At 37.5% G+C, this 18,246-nt stretch overlaps 1 protein-coding gene and 1 pseudogene across 4 annotated transcripts; one reads left to right on the top strand and one right to left on the bottom strand.

Moving 5' to 3' along the window:
* The first annotated feature begins 3,293 nt into the window (after positions 1-3,293).
* LOC114295486 (uncharacterized) lies at positions 3,294-12,031 on the top strand (annotated as a pseudogene). The gene is made up of 7 exons (XR_014345598.1): positions 3,294-3,540; positions 4,652-4,925; positions 5,788-6,559; positions 9,228-9,389; positions 9,544-9,639; positions 10,458-10,595; positions 11,448-12,031. The product of XR_014345598.1 is annotated as an uncharacterized LOC114295486 (transcript).
* A 488-nt stretch (positions 12,032-12,519) lies between these two features.
* Positions 12,520-17,818, bottom strand: LOC114295517 (uncharacterized). Of its 3 annotated transcripts, none has more exons than XM_028239754.2 (2): positions 17,464-17,818; positions 12,520-13,923 (listed from the first exon to the last, which is right to left on the bottom strand). In XM_028239754.2, exon 2 carries the CDS (start codon positions 13,908-13,910, stop codon positions 12,804-12,806), a length of 1,107 nt encoding a protein of 368 aa, XP_028095555.2. In that variant the 5' UTR covers positions 13,911-13,923; positions 17,464-17,818; the 3' UTR covers positions 12,520-12,803. The 3 variants fall into 3 exon arrangements, with proteins under 3 accessions (XP_028095555.2, XP_028095553.2, XP_028095554.2); XM_028239752.2 differs by having other exon boundaries at positions 17,000-17,652; XM_028239753.2 differs by having other exon boundaries at positions 16,009-17,647.
* Between the last annotated feature and the right edge of the window lie 428 nt (positions 17,819-18,246).

Genomic DNA, 18,246 nt, shown 5'->3' with positions numbered 1-18,246 from the left:
TCCTTGGTTGACATCCAAAGGTTTCTCACAAAACTAAGAACCGACTCTATATACATGGCCCAAAACATATGGAGCTAAGACTATCTTCTACCCCGAAGCAAGAGCGTTGGCAAGAGGGGCAAACTCAGGCATAATCTTCTAAAAAGAAGTGCAAAATAGAAATTTGCAAAGCCAATATAGGAGAAAAGAAAAGAACTCTCGGTCTGTTATAAGACCTTCTCTCTTGTTTTTAGAATTTACAAAATCACTAAATGAGGAGTTTAGAGGGGGAATGGAAAAAGGTATAGTAAAGTCTGGGTAATTAGAACCGAAGGAGTGCCAATAGGTGATAGCCCTAGGAGATGGCATATATCAAGAACAATAGAGGCCATCATGCCACATTAAAATTGAAAAAAATTAAAAGATAGATTCTAATAACATAGTGTAACAGGTACAAGGAAAGGGTCTTCAGAAATAGGAAACCTGGCTAGTCAAAAAGCATCGAGAAGACAGAGTTCTTGAAGATCCAGCATCCTAACAGAGACAACTCGATCATACCATTCCTCCTATTCTGGTCTCAATGTAGGCCAGCAGTGATGGGGACAGTTTATTCTCCAGCTTCCCCAGTCAAGACCACCCTCGTAAAGGAGGCAGTGATCTTCTAGACGCGGGTATAGGGTAGGAAGCTGAATAGGGGCTTTCTTGAAAATGGGTCCAAGCACAAACTCCCCTTAAGCATGGTGACGGGGAATGAGAATGTGTCCATCAATGGTGCTTCATTCACTAGCTTTATATTTCTCATATTCTTCATTAATGATCCTCCTCAAAGCTACAGATGAGCTCACACGCTCAACAACTAGTACTTTCAGAGAGGGAGAAGCCATTAGTGGAAGGACGAAGGGGAAACAAAGAGTTTGAGTATGAAAAAGAGTAAAAAATTGCAGTCAATAGCAATAGGAGTGAAAGGGTTTGTTTTTGGACAAGTGAGTAGGTTAAAAATGTGAGAAGAATGGGTTTTAAACCTTTCTGTCCAAAGTACCCAATCAGCCTAACGGGTCAAGCAAACCAGAAATAAATTATTTGATGGATTTTTGACTCATGTGGAATGAAAACTTTAGTTTTAGAACACAAGGGATCCCAAGCCCCAGTCTCTTTCAAAGAGTAAGTTTGGAAGGGAAATTTAATTAAAAGACTTAGCTCGGCTTCAAAAACCTGTAGTTGGCTTCAAAATCATTTTATGCCTTAAACAAAATTATAGTTAAGGTTTGTTTTCTTCGAAGGTTTTATAAGCATACTCCTAGATTGTTTTTGCAAGGTAATGTCCTTCGAAAGAGTCTTTGGGATGCTTATCTTGTTTAGTGTTGTGAATTTTAAAATAAGTAAGAACTTCGAAACAAGATTGGTCAATTTGAAGCTGTGATTTGTACAGGTTAGGTTAACCAAATGATTGGAGCATGAAAACCTTAAGTCAAATATGGACGCTCCTATGAGAAAATCCATGCTTTGAAGCACTTAAAACCAGGCATCAAAGTAAATTGGTTGCTTCGAAGTTGTTATTTATAGATTACACAGATAGAGTAAGGCATTAGCCATATTCGCAATGCAATCGATCATACAATTGGAATATAAAATCGGAACATGACAAATGATATTTGAAGAGCTTAGTTTTATTGATATGCAATATTTACATTAGGAACACCTACTTGATTGCAATCTCAATTTCATAAAAGTAAGGAATGGACAAAGTCACAAGATCATGGAACTTTGTCTAGCAAAATTCAATAAATACATACTCTTTTCCTAACCTATCTTCTATCCTATCTAAATTTGGTTTATCTAACTGATGAGCCCTTAGTTGGAAGAAGAGATGCTGGGCCTTCAATTCAAATTCTGTTTGTTTAAGACCCTTATATCTTTCATCCTTATTTCCTTCCTCATATGTATCACCCATAATGGCATCTTCTCCATACTCTGAATCTTGGTTCTTAAAGTCTTCATATTCTTCAAGAAGATTCTCTGCTTCGTACTGGATTTGAATACAAGCGGCAGAAATGTTCTTCAACAACTCACTGGTAATGGAAGCATTTGTGTGCCAGTTGAGTAGAAGAGGAAGCTAATCCAAGAAAGTATAAAGCTTTGCCTAGGCTATAGGGTTAAGGATGCAGCTTCGAGAGATAATATCACAAGACCACAATAAGTTCTTGTGAGGAATATCATCTGGAAAGACCTCAAAGGATAAATGAGAGAAAGCGACAAAAAGAGTCAAGGCTCTATACTGTTGGTAAGTAGTAAGAAGAACTGGGGCTTGGTAGGGAGCAAAATACTGGCTCTCGAAGAGGGTAAGTTTCAGTTCTTCGATCTAGTTAGGATTGGAAGGAAATGAAAGAACAGTTGGGTCCTCTCCAAATGAATGTGGGAACTCAGGCTTGTTCACACATTCTAGCCAGTCAGATGAGCAAAGTTTTGTTTTTTTGGCTATGAGTGAGGGACTGATTCCCAAGGATTCAACAAGGTGTGGAGTATTTCGCACTATTCTGGACGGCAAGGTGGAAATATACCATGCCAAAAACAAGTTGTCCTCAAGGCTGCGAAGATGGTTGAGGGAGACGTATGGATATACTACAGAGCTGCGCATGGAGGGATAGATTGCAATGGGGTCATCAAATTCAGGGAATCGATAGTGGATTTGCTCCCTTGTTTAAGGTTGAGTGGGTGTATGCCAAGTTCCCTAGCCAATGTTGTTAGGGGAAGAGAAGGCAACTTCATCTTATGCAAAAAGTTTGGAGGCAGAGGAGGAATTTCCAAAATCCATTTTTGCAAGTTCTTGGTCCAAAGGTTGATATTTTATGAAAGCATCCATAACTTGAATAAATAGAAGCAGATAAGCGTGGCCAGTAAATGCATGAAGGTTCTTTCAAGGACAAACATCATTGTTTAATACCACTTCATATGTACGATCGATGAAAAAAATGGTTTTTTTGGCCATGGGAACTGTATCAGCCCTTTCGAATACTCAGATAGTGGAAAATGTTCAAGCACATGAAAGAATTTAATGTAGATTAAGTGCTTATTTATGGAAGACAGTTACATTTCTAAGAAGATGTAAAGTCTATGCATGTCCTAGGGCGTGGACAAAGTGCATTGAGTCCATTAATATCACCAAGTATTGTGTATATTAGTGCGGGGGGTAATGTTGGCTACATATTTTGTAAAAGCTAATTGCAGCTTCACACATGGTTACATGAAAGGCAATTCGGGGAGTTAATACAAGTCACCAGTCAAAGACAGACACGTGGCAGGTCATATTGGTTATAATGGATCTGCGCAGCACTAGAATAGTTAGAAAGTACAAGCAACGGTTACTTACGAATTCAAATTCAAATCCCAGAGGAAAGCCTAACTGCAAGAATGGTGCAGTGGGATTGATTGTGAGAGAGTATGATCCGCAATCATGGAAGGACATTTCGACGGTTGAAAACCCACTTCAACAGTTACCCTTGAAGAGTATAAATAGCAGGGAATGCCCCATATTCAAAGATCCAGACTCAGATCCAGAAACAAGTTCATTTACTTCTTATTTTCTTTCCATTTTTTACATTTACAATTCTTTACATTTTCAGCACTTCAATTCATGTACTACACTTCATTCTTAGGAGTAGTTTCAAGTAGTCAGTACTGTAAATCTTTTCAAGACTGGGTCATTTCATTGTAAATTCTTATTCACTCAATGAAATTCAGTTTCTAAATTGTTTTGTACTTGTTATTTCTTATAAATTTCTTTTAAAACAAGCCATCAGTAAAAGTTTTCTTCATTGAGGCTGAATGAACTTCAATACAATCATTTGATAATTGGCTGACAATTAAAATTTTATAAGGACTGACTTATCTTTGCTAGTATGCTTAAATTTACACTATTAACCTTCGAAAGTTAAAAAAGCCAACAGACACCTAATTTATCATCTCTAAAAACCACTCTTAATGATATCTATAACAAGTATCAAATTTTAATTCGTCAAGTATTCTATCATATGGGATATAATCTTAATATCACATTATGGCAATTTAAAGAGTGATAAATTAGGTAGATATAGTATGGTTGTAATTGTAATTTACTAAGTTTTTAAATAATAAGGAATTTGTGGTGAGTCTTGTTGGTAGAAGATGATCTAAAAGTATCTCTAATGTTTACTTCTTTTCTTCTTTTTTTTAATCAAATTTAAATAAATATTTGAATTAAAAATTTTATATGATATCAAACATTTTAACGTTAAGTTTATAATTTTCATCCAACAATTGCTTTACCGGGAGGACAAGATGTCTAGACAAGGTCATGAGTTCAAGTTGTCTGTAAGGGCGAAGCAGGGTGGGTGTCATTATGGTTAAGGCTTGAGTTTTAAGTTCTAAGGTCATGAATTTAATTCTTTTTTTTTTAGGCCAATTTTCTGGGCGAAGCACAGTTGGTTAGGAGGTTGGACCTCAAATTATCTAATCAGCATTTGATGTCAGTTCAATACTTCCTACTGTGCGAGTCCTGACTTAAGCGGAACTTGCCTTGAGAGGTCGGAACAAGTTCTCAAGTTATAGTCTCCTCATTCGGAACGGCTAACAAGATACCCTAATAATCTATAAGAGGTACTACCTTACGGGAGGATAAAGAGAATTTTCCTGTAACAAAAAAAAAAAAAAAAAAAAAAAAATCTGGACAATCGATCCGAATTTTCATGGTTCGTTCTCGCTCTTCTTCTTCTTCTTCTCATATTCTCATCAGCTATTATTGGATCAGCTTTCGCATCAATCCACAGCTACGACACAGATCAATTCAGAGAAGTCGGCAATGCCTACCTTCTCTCCGGCGGCAGCGAAGACATCGTCGCTTCTTGCACCACCATTCCTCTCTCCAACAATCAGATTCACTTTTCCATCCACGATTCCCGTTCTTATATCAGGTAGTAGGCATATATGTTGATTTCAGCTACGGTTCTTGATTTTCTATCAGATCTGAATTTTTTATGTTTGGTTCCGTGGAAAATTGAAGAAAAATAGGGAAAAAAAAGGGAGTGTGTTTGTCTGGTAGGGTAGGGTAGGGTAGGGTTAATAACTAGAAAAAGTAATTCAATGTTTTATAATCCCATTTTGCAGCTTACATTTTATAAATCCATAAAAATTCTCTGTTTTTCTATATATTTTTTCATAAAAAGTCAAAAAAAATTATTTAATTAGTCTATTCCCAAACCAGTCATCTCATCTGTTAGTTTTCATAGAGGTTCTCACTTGACAGATAACATGAAATTGTACTTTTCAAAGTATACCTTCTCTTCTTATTGGAAAAGGTATATAACTGGCATCAAATGGCTCCAAAACTCTAGTGTAATCAAGGCACAAGAATGAATGAGAGAGTAAACAATAGAAAACAAGATAGTAGGAAAGATATGAGATAAAATAGAGAATGTGAAATATATATATATATATATATATATAGGGGGGCTTTTGATTAAATTAAATATTCCAAGGTGGTAAATTGTAGAGATTTTGTTGAAAGATGTGCCTCTGCCACTGCTTGGCATAAATTGAAAAGGCAAGGGAATGGAATAAGGAAACAAATACTAGGGAAAGGAATCTATATCAAAAGACCCAATATGCTGAAGAGTGATGGGATTTGGACGGAGAGAAAAAATTAGAGGAAATTTCAATTTTTAAAAAATCATTTGTTTATGGTTGGTGCTCCCTTTGCAACTTTGTCTTTATAAAATTTGGGTTTTTATTTGTTCCTGTTTAAAATTTGTCCTCTGACAATTAAAATTGGATTAGATTTGAGAATATTACATTTTGGAGTAAAGCAGCTGCAGACGAACACTCCAAAATGGAACATTGTACTGGGTTGATACAATTTATAATATTTGAGGCTACTGATTGTGATAATATTGGTGGTTCAGCTTACGGTGGCCAGAGGTCTTTCTGCTGCACCCCTGATCTTGCTAAGCTGGAAGGTTGTAAGCAAGGTGAAGTCATTAAGCTGCCTTCTGCGACCAATATTAACTGGCCTATTGTCTTAAATATACAGTTCAATGGAAATTACTTGTCCACGCAGATGGATGATACAGTAGTTTACATCACAAAGACTGGGATGTATGACTTGTTCTTTATATCATGTGATCCAAAACTCAAGGGACTGACAATGAATGGCAAGACATTGTGGAAGAATCCCGATGGATACTTACCTGGGAGAATGGCCCCATTAATGAAGTTTTATGTGATCATGTCTGTCGCATATGCGTTGCTTAGTCTCATCTGGTTCTCTCAGTACATGAGATTTTGGAAGGACACATTGCAACTTCAGCACTGCATCACTGTCGTTATTGCTCTTGGGTTATTTGAGATGACCCTTTGGTATTTTGAGTATGCACACTTCAATAATAGAGGAATGATGCCAATTGGAATCACAACTTGAGTTATGACAGTAGGAACCATAAGGAGAACTCTTTCACGTCTTCTTATACTGTGTGTTTCAATGGGCTATGGTGTGGTGCGTCCTACTCTTGGTGGTCTTATTGTGAAGGTGCTGCTTCTTGGAATAACTTATTTCTTTGTCACGACCCCAAACCGCCCCTAGTAGTTTGGTGCCGTGATGGCCAGTAATCCGAGATTACCGAAGGCCAACTGACAAGATTCATACACAATCAGAGTACAATAATATGGGGCTAACAAGTACGGAAGCGCTTTATACGAGCAGATTAGTCCATAAGAGCTGTACATAAGTCAAATGAGATAGCAATCATCTGTAGATGGGTTACAACTCAATTACAAACGAAATAAAGTACAAATTACATCTTTCCTACTAACAAAAGGGCTTCACAAGCCGATATGAACAAAATACATGAAATACAACTAGAAGCAAAATCTTCAGAATTGCCGACATCCTCACTGCCGACATAACAGGTATACAAAACACGCATCTTGATCAAAAGGCTTCTCAAGCCGACGTATGCAACATGCAAGTATTACAAATCGAGAAGCATAATTTTCAAGACTGCCGACGTAATTACAGGTCAGGCCGACAAAATCAAAATCCAAAATAAGCTCCAGAATCACATTTAGGCGTCACCGCCTTCTTGCTCATCACCTACATATATATAGAAAGGGTGAGCTTGGATACTCAGTGAATGGTATAAATAATAAAGGGGTTTGCATGAATAATAGCCGAAATCCTTTCAAAATAATACAAGACAAACTCTATATATAACAAGGAATGGACCTCGTCCATCTAACAAATCTTCAAAGTTTCAAGGGATACTGACTAGCATCACATATTACAAACAATAACATTCCGGCAACATATCCACGCGGTAAACCGTCCGTGGCAAAGCAAGACAAAGCAAGATAGGCATCTCAAACGAAGGAGCTACAAAAGTTTAGAGTCCTCTAGTACAAGGGACTTTCAAGACAAGATGTGCTGTGAAAGTTTAGAGTCCTCCAGCACGAGGGACCTATGTTACAAAGGCCCCGTAGCCCTTTAACACTAGAGTACAAATCAAAGGTGCTGCGAAAGTTTAGAGTCCTCCAGCACAAGGGACTTTCAAAAAAACATGTGTTGCGAAAGTTTAGAGTCCTCCAGCACAAGGGACTTTCAAAACAACATGTGTTGCGAAAGTTTAGAGTCCTCCAGCACAAGAGACTTTCAAACGAGATGTGCTGCGAAAGTTTAGAGTCCTCCAGCACAAGGGACTTTCCGAGAAGGTCATTCAAACAAATATGATACAAGATACGAAACTAAGGACAATCATTCATGCTTAACAAATCATTTTCAAGACAAGCAAAGCAAAGTTCTTCAAAACATTGATAACATAACTTTATCAGAAATACCACTCACCTAGTTCTTCAAATATCGGGGTCAAGGCAAGTCCAAGTCCTACAACACATGGCAAAGTCTATTGAATGCACTACTCAAAACAAGTCTAGTTTTCATGCAAATGACCTCGGCATTCTTCAAAACTAAGTAAATCAAATTGAAACACAGTTTCTTGTCCCTGGAACAACACGCTGGGCAACTACCAGGTCTAGGCCGAGGTCCCACACCTCCTTGCCGAGGTGTAGCCTCGATGGCCACATTCAAAAGTGAAGTCGGGAAAAATTTGGGTTTCCCTCTTGATAACATGAAGAACAGGAGCATGAAACACTTGAAGAACATGAACATGGGGAAGATGAATGCAAAGATCGAAACTTGCTATTACAACAGCTGAGACTCCATGCTATGAATTCGAAAACATGGACCTGGGTACCCACACTCAAGGATCTTAACAAAACAAACACAAAAATATGAGCTTTAATGCAAACTTTCGGATCAAACGAGGCTTTTCCTCAAAAATACATGAAAACCGTTTTTTTTTTTCTCTTTCTAAAACCAACTTTAAATCGATGAATGGTGTGCGGGACAGGTTTGATCATGCAATGCAGCTAGATGATCAATAAGAACAACAAGAGTAGGTTAAGATTCTGACCTCAAAACTCGAATCCAACGGTTCAAGCTCCAACGATCAAGCTTGGAAGTCACCCTCTCAAGCTCAAACTTCTCCCCCTTCTAACTAGAGCTTCTCTCTCTAAAAAGGCAAGATTGATACCAATTGTATGCTTCACGCGACAAACACTAACTTAATCCCTTTGTCGGGACACGTGGCATTGGCTGATTCGCTCAACTCGAAAAGGTGACTGACTTGACAAGACAAGACAAGACTAAGACAAAGCGTACTCAACAAGTTAGGCGGCACGAACACACCGGCAAGTAAAGACATCGGCTAACAACAAGACTCCGGAAATCAAAAGGGCAAGGACATCGGCTTGGAAGGACAACACTCGACTAAACTGTGCCACACCTTGGCCTAGATGTGCCACACCTCGGCCTAGATGTGCCACACCTCGGTCTAGGTCGTACCATTCCAGGAACAAAATCACTCACGCAAGGATCAAGGATCTTGAACACCTAGATATTAACATCTCGGCCCAGATGATGCACATCTCGGCTAATATGCCAAGGTGAAGATGGGGGTCGACCAAAGGGGTTCCAAGATAGTTCTAAGTGATAAAGGTTTCAAAGGTGTCAGGCTTAAGACGACCTCGGCAACACACCAGGCAAGAACAAGGTATGCAAGCAATCATTCAAGCAAAACAAGACACGATTTGCAAATGTACATATTAAAACAAGATCATCCACAAATGTATGCAAGTATGACTAAGTCGAAATGAGGGTTGTTACATTCTTGGCATCAGAATTGCTGAATATTACCGAGTATGTGGGAACTATAAATGATGTAGCTAGAAGAGCAAAGGTCTTCCTAGTCCTTCCTGATGCATTATTGGATGCATTTTTAATATTGTGGATTTTCACTTCTCTTTCAAGGACACTTGAGCAGCTACAGGTAATAGATTTTCCCTTGCTATAAATTCATGTTTTTTTTTACTAATGTCATTTGACTTAATTGAATGATGCTAGCAATTCTTTTTCCTCTATTTACTATTTTCTTTCTCATGGAGTTTACATTCAGACACAAATTTTCTTTCTATCCATTCCAGGCAAAGAGGAGTTCTGTCAAATTGGACATTTATAGGAAGTTCTCTGATGCATTAGAAAAAACAGTGATTATTTCAGTTGCTTGGATAGGATATGAGGTATGCTTCTAATGAGTACAATATTTGGTCTTGCTTATAAAAATGTCCCATAAAATGTAAAATACATCATACTATCATACTGATAAATGAGAAGAAATATTGGTTGGTCTGGGTATATGAAATGAAAGAGAGCCAAGTGGACCATATTTGGTCTTGCTTATACTGATAGCTTGGGATTCGATGCCTTCTACTTGGGGGCAAAATTCTGTGGTTGGAATGGATGATCATGAGAATAAATGAAGCACGTGAGAAAAGCTATCTTCCTTAGGAGCCTACAATGAGGCCTGTTTGGTGCTGCTTTTTGCAATCTAAAAGCATAAGCTAAATGCACCCCTTCCCATGCTTTCCAATGTGTTTTGTTGTGCTTTGAAGCAATTTTTGGGCTTCACGCCAAGTTAACCAAAGTGGGTTTGTCTTGGTCAATGAGATAATGTGGATTCCTTAGCCCTTAGCTTGGGTTGTCAGGTTGGCCCGTTGCCTTCATACTATTTAGAATTACTACTTGGTTTTTCTTTTGAGGCCAAGGCGGTGTGGGATACAATGATTGAAGGATCTGAGACGAGGTTGGCAACTTAGAAGAAGCAATTCTTGTTTTGGTTTGCTTCAAGAATTCACAGTTGAAGTAGAGGATGATTCCCCTTGCCCATTAAGCTTTTCCATGGCCGATAGCCCGCCGATAGCCCCGAGAGGCCATCCTTGCCACATTATGCTGCACTATATAGTTGCTAATGAGATTTGGGGAATATGATCTTTTTTAGCACTTTTATAGATGGTTATTTACGTGGAAGAATTATTATTTGATATGTTTGCTCCTACAGGTCTACTTCAAAGTGACAGATCCATTCAATGAGAAGTGGCAGGGTGCTTGGATGATCACTGCCTTTTGGGATATTCTTGCATTTGCATTGTTATGCCTTATTTGCCATCTCTGGGGCCCCATCACAAAGCTCTCAACAGTATGCCATGAATTATAACTAGCCATAGGAGGAATTATGCTGTTTTTTTAAGTACAAGTGGCTGCATGGTTTGCTACAACGTTTTACTATCATCAAATGGTTACTGAGCTTTTTCTTCTGTTAAATACAAAATAATTGAAGCTAACTTTAGTTTTGTTAATCCAAGCAGTTCATAAATGGCAAGCAGGCAGGTTTTATGGTTCTAATGATGATCCTGCATTTATCTTGTTTGTGTCTCACTATTGGATAAGAATGCCTTTTTATTTATATTAAGAATTTTTTAAAAAGAAAAGAAGAGAAAGAACACGGTTGAAAATTTGGTAATCTACTAAAGAATAATTTTTAATGGAAAAACTATGGTTTCACTTTAGTCTATATCTTTTGCGTTGTGTTTGATTGGGAGATTTGGAAACGATAAGGAAAAATGTGTGTGAAACTAATCTCTCAACCAAACACAGCCTTGGGATTTAAGTGTTGCATTTTGAAACATAGGTGGTCAAAGTGAAAATGGACAAAAGATAATTACCCCTCTTTTTTTCCCCATTGAAGGCCAATGTGTCAAATCGATATTACTAAGTCACATCATCTTATTTAATTCACATCACCTCTCTATCACATCACTTCAAACCCAATTCATTCTTAATCCATATTTCATAAAAAATTAAAAAATGTACTTATTTAGATCATTCCAAACAACTCTTAAATTTAATGGAAGTCCAAGTGGGCAGAAGTTGGAAGGGGGTAAAAAAAAACTATTATTTGTCTGGTCCAGTATCACCAGAGGGAACCAGCATTTCCCGTTGATGGTAATATGCCACTGTTTTTCACTCACTAACTGTACCTTTTGTGCAGCTACACGTATTCAGATGTAATGGAAGAGCAGTTGGATGATGATGAAGCTCAATCATTGTGTGGGGGAACACCAAAAGGTGACCTCAGTTTAGTCAAGCAGGAGAGAAAGGAGAAGGATGTTGATAGTACTGATGTTTCCAATCTAGAAGATGGCCCAGAAGAGGATAAGAGGGAATGATTCCCTAGAATTCATCAGTTAACAACCTTGCTCTGTAGAAAATGGCCCGGAAGAGGATAAGGGAATGATTGCTGAGGATTCATCGGTTAACAGCATTGCACTGTAGAGATTAATGCAAAGAGGAAAAACTTCATTGAAATGTTGAGTAAAAAAAATGTTATACCCTCCTTATTGCGTGTAATTTTCTTCGTGATATTAATTTTGAAAATGTATATGTTAAAAGAGGGGCAGTAGATAGTGTTCTTAACAACTGGAAAAATGTACTCTCTAAATTGAGGTGAGTTGAAGGCACTGTAGTTGCGATGCCTTCTTTTTTTTTTTCTTTTTTTCTTTTTTTTTTGAGGTTTAGTTTTGAATTTTTCGAAGCTTTTTGACTGAGCCATTTCATTAGAGGATTGTAATGACATTTTTTTTTTTTTTTGTTTATCTGATTGACATGATGTAACTTAATACCTTGTGATAGAGAACAAGTTGCAATGGCCAAGCTAATTTTGAAAGGTGAAGTTTTTTTGTTTGCTATCACTTTCATTTTTGATAATTTTCAAATAGAAGTTTGAAAGCACCATTTGTTTCCATTTTTATGGGAAATAATTTTTTAAAAGCCTGGGCAAAAATACATTCTAACCAAATCCCCCAACAACGGCAGCCAGAAAAATCAACATCAGCTCGTCATCTAAATCCATTCAAACCACAAATGTAGTGTTTTCTGAGTAAAAGCCACAAAACCAAACTCAACACCTCCAGATTCTAGCCCCAATGCAAAAAAGACCAAAAGCTTTTTAAATCACCCTTCATATTCAACTGATTTTCACTCTCAGTTGCAATAGAATATCACAAGACAGAACAAAGAAGAGAGAGCGCAAGAGAGAGAGAGAGAGAGAGAGAGAGAATTAATTACATGTTTACAGTAGTGAAATTCACATATCAGAACTTTCAGTGATGTAAAACAATAATAAAAAAAATGGAACAATGAAATTACAACAATGGGAAAAACAGATTTTTTTCCACCTTCCATTCTCAGTCGTCATTCTATTGGACATCATCCATTTTTAAACCCAGATTTAAATGAAATTATGCTTTCCAAATTTTTAAAAAGTACTATTGATTTTATCTTTCCTAAACTAAAAAGCCCCCGCTATTTTTCTCCCAATTCCATTCTTTTTCCATTACATTTAGAGCTATCTCCGGCCTCCACTGGCTTCTCTACGCCTTCGTCTCCTCCCCGACCGTCCCAACAGAATCCTTCCCTGGCGGCGGAGGCGGTGAACCAGTGATATACCATCATTGTCACCATCGTTATCATTGTGACTGTCACTATCTTCATCGGACAAATCAAAACCACCAACAGGAGAGGTGTGGCGAAACCCAACACCACCTCCACCATCTAATGCGCGGTCAGAATCCCTCTCGTGCTGCCTCATTCCTCGATTCTGGCCAACGTTTCCGCCTGGCCCACCAAACGCGTGCAATAGGAGAAAAACATTGACCAAATTGCTATTGATTCCCAGTTCAAAACCTGCATTCCTCTCTCCAACATCCACATCAAAACCATCCTCTTCATCCGTATCAAAACCATAATGACTTCCTTCTATCACGTAATCACCAAAAACCATTGCCCCAGGCATTGACGACCTTATCGTGCTGATCACATCATCCCGCTCTCGATCATGCTCGAGGCGCCTCCATTTTTGTTCAAGAGCAGGATCCACTTCCCGTGGCCGAGCAGAAGGATGCTCTGCCCTCACGTGTTTCCTCAACTCTTTGTATGTTCCAATGAACGAGCAGTTATCCTGTGTGCAGCTTCTCTTCTTAGCATTTAGATACTCCCGTGCAGGTTCAACTACAGTCCATCCCTTCACCTGGCCCCTGCAAAGGGGGCATGCAAGCTCCGTTGCTTCACACTTCTCAACAGGCCAACTAGTAATGGAGCCCACAACTGAATTATCAACCGAGTCTTGTGAGGGTTGCTCGTGATGGGTTGATGTCACTTTAGTGTAGGCTTTCTTGTACTGATCTAGGCAGTTAGAATAACGAAAGCTCGTGCCACACATGTAGGGACGACAACCCTTGTCGTGAGAGGAGCACAAGAGAAGAACAGCATTGTGTGGATACTCCATGCATACAGAACAGGTTGCATCTTCCCAGTCTTTCTTCTCCAAGATTTTTGAGCATTTCTTCGGGTTCATGCCCTCGATTGCGTCGTGATTACATGATGGCAATGGATATGGGGTTGCCCTGCACTGTCGTGAGGCAATCCTGCGTCTTCCCCTGGTACCTTTTGCCATTTCCAAACTAAACCTGAAAACCATTGTCAATTCAGAAAACTAAACCAAAAGTCTATCATAAGCGACTTTCCTACCTATACACATGCACAGGGAAACAAAAGTTGCACAAGTAATTTTCAAACTTAATTTAGTAGGGGGGAAAGAAGAAAGAAAAAAAAAAGAGTTCTGGATTGTTGCAGTGTGTTTACAGGTAATGCATAACCATTTCTTATAACATGAAACAAACATGGTGGGTACCCTTGAAAAAGTACATATATATATATATATATATAAATCCAATAGAAATTTAGGCAAAATCGTACTCAGCTAGTAAGCTTTAGATTAACAAACGAAAGAGAAATAATTGAGGCTTAAACCATCTCCAACCCTAGTATTAGATTTGTCATCAAATTTAAATTTGATGAAACACGCTACTTTTTGGGCTCCAATCGTGGCATCAAACCCGTATCAAATGAGAGGAAAACTAAAAATTTCATTAAATCAAGGGAGCGTTTAACCTTTCATCAAATCTCGCACGTAACCATTGGTGGACGACAGGATTGATGACGACCAATCGGTTAATCAGGTAGACGAATGGCCGGAAAGCCGGGTAGACAACCAAATTAGGAAAGATTTGATAAAAATTTACTCTAGGCCGGATGACCGACCAGATTTGATGAGACGATTGGAGCGCATCATATCAGATCAAACTTTTACTCAAATTTGATGAAACATTAGAGATACTCTAATATTGTAATTTCAGAGTGCCATGTAACTTTTTAGGCATGTCTGGCACATACATTGGCTATAACTTTTACAGATACCTCTCACGGCATTTAGATAACTCCATCAGTTTAAATTCAAAATACTTGCGAACTCCAGGCAATAGGCACAATATACCACCAAGGCCATCAACCATATAACTAATAACGTGATACAAAAGACAGTCCAGCATCCCATGTCTAACATTAATTACATTTTCTTTTATTATGTTTTCACTAACATTTAACATCCTTCAATGAATAACTGTATTCGCATGAATTTGGTGCCGTCATACTCATTGATTTTCAATTTAGTGCATCTAATCCTGCATTACCATTTCATATATACAAAGACGCATTTAATAATAAAAAGTAAATTCTAAATTAAAAATAGTAAAGTTACAGTAACAAAGAGTTGCAGGGATATTGACAAGCAAGGCACCAGAGTCTCTATCCCCTCAAAAGTGTGCCAATCCCGTTCACTCCACAAACACCACATCAAATAATCATATAACCGAAGAACAAAAGACTGCATACCTAATGAACTCCAAAATGATGACTTCCTAGTCCCTAGCAACCTCACAAATGTAAACAAAAAATGGTTCATTGTCTCCTCTACCTTCTGGAACATGCAACACCAATTAGTAAACCTTAAACCTCTTTTCAACGTATTGTCAATTGCAAGAATAGAATCCAAAATGGTGACATTTTTAAATTGGATGGCCATTTTGGATTCTATTCTGGCAATTGACAATATGTTGAAAAGAAGTTTCAGTACCATATCCCCATCCCTTTTTCTTATAGAAATTTCATCTTGCATGCTTTGATGGGAAGTTAAAAATCATATAACTTCTGGAAACTTCAAATCCCAATATTTGAACTCTTCTTATTTTTTCTTCTTTTTTTCTTAGTTTGTTAGTAGTTACTTCCCAGAGAGAAACCAGAGCATTAGTCAAAAGTCATATGACTAATGTAATAAAATAAATAAATAAAAAAGAAGAAGTCAATATCATTATCATTAGTGCATGCACTGCAATAAGCAACTCAGAAATTCAATATAGAATTTCTTCTTAAGACACGACACGATGTTAAGCTCCCTTGAGTGCTTATTAGTGGCTTGCCATTTTCAAGGAGGGAGCGACAAATAAAGTTCCGAAAAGTAAAATAAATTCAAAATCCATCATGTGCATTACAGCAGTTTCTTCCATCCACATCCCAGTACGAGATGACCATTGTCTTGGTATCAACATGGGATAACATAGCACAAATGCAGAACAATTCAAAAGGAAAATAACCCAAATGATATTATCTTCAACTGATAAAGTCAACTACCAAATAAGGTAAATCTACTGTCTCACCTGAGCAAGTCCAGGGTACACATGCTTTCTTAGAGCCATAAACACAAGGCTGAATGATATCCAAAACCATTGGAGTTCCCATGGTCACCACAAACTACAAGCACTCTTCCTCAACACACACCACCAAAGATCACCAAATAAGGATAGTGATAACCTCTAAAAGAAGGTGCTATATGCTAGGCTGCAAAATCTGAATACAGAACTCTGCATCAAGCAAGAAGTATAGTCTAACAAACAGTACTATTTGGATTGCTCCCCAAAGACAGTCCTAAACCTAATAGTAATTGTTTGATATTAGCCTAAGACACTTAAGCTAAAAACCCTACAAAAATTGCAAAACATCATTTCTATCAAAATCTAATATGATATTTTCCGTTATTCAATAACAAACACAAGTGAATAAAACCTGGGGCACCCCCGGGGGGGGGGGGGGGGGGCGGGGGCTCAGACAATACTGCTGCCCTAACAGAAATATAGCAGTCAACAAGATCAACTACACGGAGATGTTCAAAAATAACCTTCCACTACTCAACAACTAGTAATTCTTATAAACTAAATCTAGATGACTAACATGAAGTTTGATCACACAACAAATGACTTCATAACACTGAAAAATAGAACAATTTAGACAAATGGTTGCTTGTGATGAGTATTGCAGACAGTAGTTTAAAAAAAAAAAAGAATTCTTTCAACAGAATTACAGAAGGGCATACAGAAAACATGTATTTAGTTCATCAAATAAACAAATACACAAAAGTTTAAAAGTTTGTATGTCCATATGTCACAATGTTCCATGCATGTTAAAACTGGGAACCAAACAAAACAATTCAATTCAAAGTTTCGAAATACAACCACTCCAAATAATCCTCAATTAACATCCCCCTAATTACACAGAACAAGTAATTGAAATGCTAACCCAAAACCAATGCGCAAATTTTGTAAAATTTCGACCAATCAAAACATAATTTAACACGAAAAGAACAATACCAACCTGGCCCTTTGAGCAAATCTAGATCCAAGAGAAATTGTTAGTTGGATAGACCAAAATGCATAGACATATATAAATACATACATACATATATATATAGAGATAAATAGACAAGTCAGAGATGTATAGTTAGGTAACTGATCCGTGAAAACGAAACAACGTGGAAAACCAAACAATCACGCGACAAGACACTTGGAAAATGAATAAAGTAACAGGAATCGTATAAAACCAACTCTAATTATGATGTATTACAAATAATTTATTATTATAAGAAAAATTAAAAAAAAAAAAAAAAACATCAGCACATGCCCGCCCTTGAGGAAGATTTCCCAGTCATCTCAGATCCAAAATTAAATTATTCAATAATATCCATATTTTTTTTAAAAAAAATACACACTTTCATAACTTAATCTGCAACAAATATAGACATACGTATATCTAGAGAGAGAGAGAGAGTGTGTTCGTACCGGGGGAATTGAGAGGGGAGGAGAGAATTTGGAAGAGAGAGAAAGTTAGGGTTTGATAAAAAGGTCGAAATCGAGATTACAGGCGAACAGATCGAGGAGGAGAGAGGGGGGAGACGAGCATTTCAATTTTCTCTCTGTTTGCTGAGAGAGAGAGAAGTTTTATCGGATTCGTCGAGTCATTTCTACGCTACTCTCTCTCTCTCTTGAAATGTATATCTCTTTTGGTGAAAAATGTAGAGAGAGAAGGGCAGCGGGCGTAAACAATGGCGGTTTCACGCGCTCGTGACAGGGAGTGCGGGTGACGCACTGGGGCTAGTGGGCTAAGAATTGCTTTTGTTGCTGGGCATTTTTATTTTTTTTGTGAGGCACCGTTTGGGAATATAGTTTAGGAGTTTTTTTTTGAGGGATGCATCAATAAATCCCAAATTAATAATTTATACATTGTTTAGTCTTAAAAGTTTTCTTATAGACTGAAAGGTCCTATTACAATGTTTCAAACATCAGATTAATGTTTCGAACATTAGATTTCGAACATCAGATTAGTGTTTCGAACATTAGATTGATGTGCAAATGGGACTAAATGGTGCATAAGAAAACTTTTAGGACTAAATGGTTCAACTTTTCAGAAACTAAGACTTATGGATAAATTTTCCCTTTTTTTTTTATTATTATTTTAGTCATAAAAGATAAAATAAATTATTTTAATTATAATAAATAAAACATCACATTAAGTTCATAATCATTACATTCTTTTCTTACAAAAAAAGTTAAAAAATCAAAAAA

The sequence above is a fragment of the Camellia sinensis genome, chromosome 12 (assembly GCF_055761805.1).
Source record: "Camellia sinensis isolate YWXY chromosome 12, ASM5576180v1, whole genome shotgun sequence".
Taxonomy (NCBI): Eukaryota; Viridiplantae; Streptophyta; class Magnoliopsida; order Ericales; family Theaceae; genus Camellia; species Camellia sinensis.
The sequence above is the reverse complement of the archived record's forward strand: the minus strand, read 5'-3'. Positions and strand labels throughout refer to the sequence as shown.

Bases quoted from the DNA above. Each gene is read 5' to 3' on its own strand.
- LOC114295517 (XM_028239752.2), bottom strand. From the start codon at position 17,082: ATGTATGTATTTATATATGTCTATGCATTTTGGTCTATCCAACTAACA. The intron at 13,924-16,999 runs GTTGGTATTGTT...AATGGTTTTCAG, and splicing joins AGATTTGCTCAAAGGGCCAG to GTTTAGTTTGGAAATGGCAA.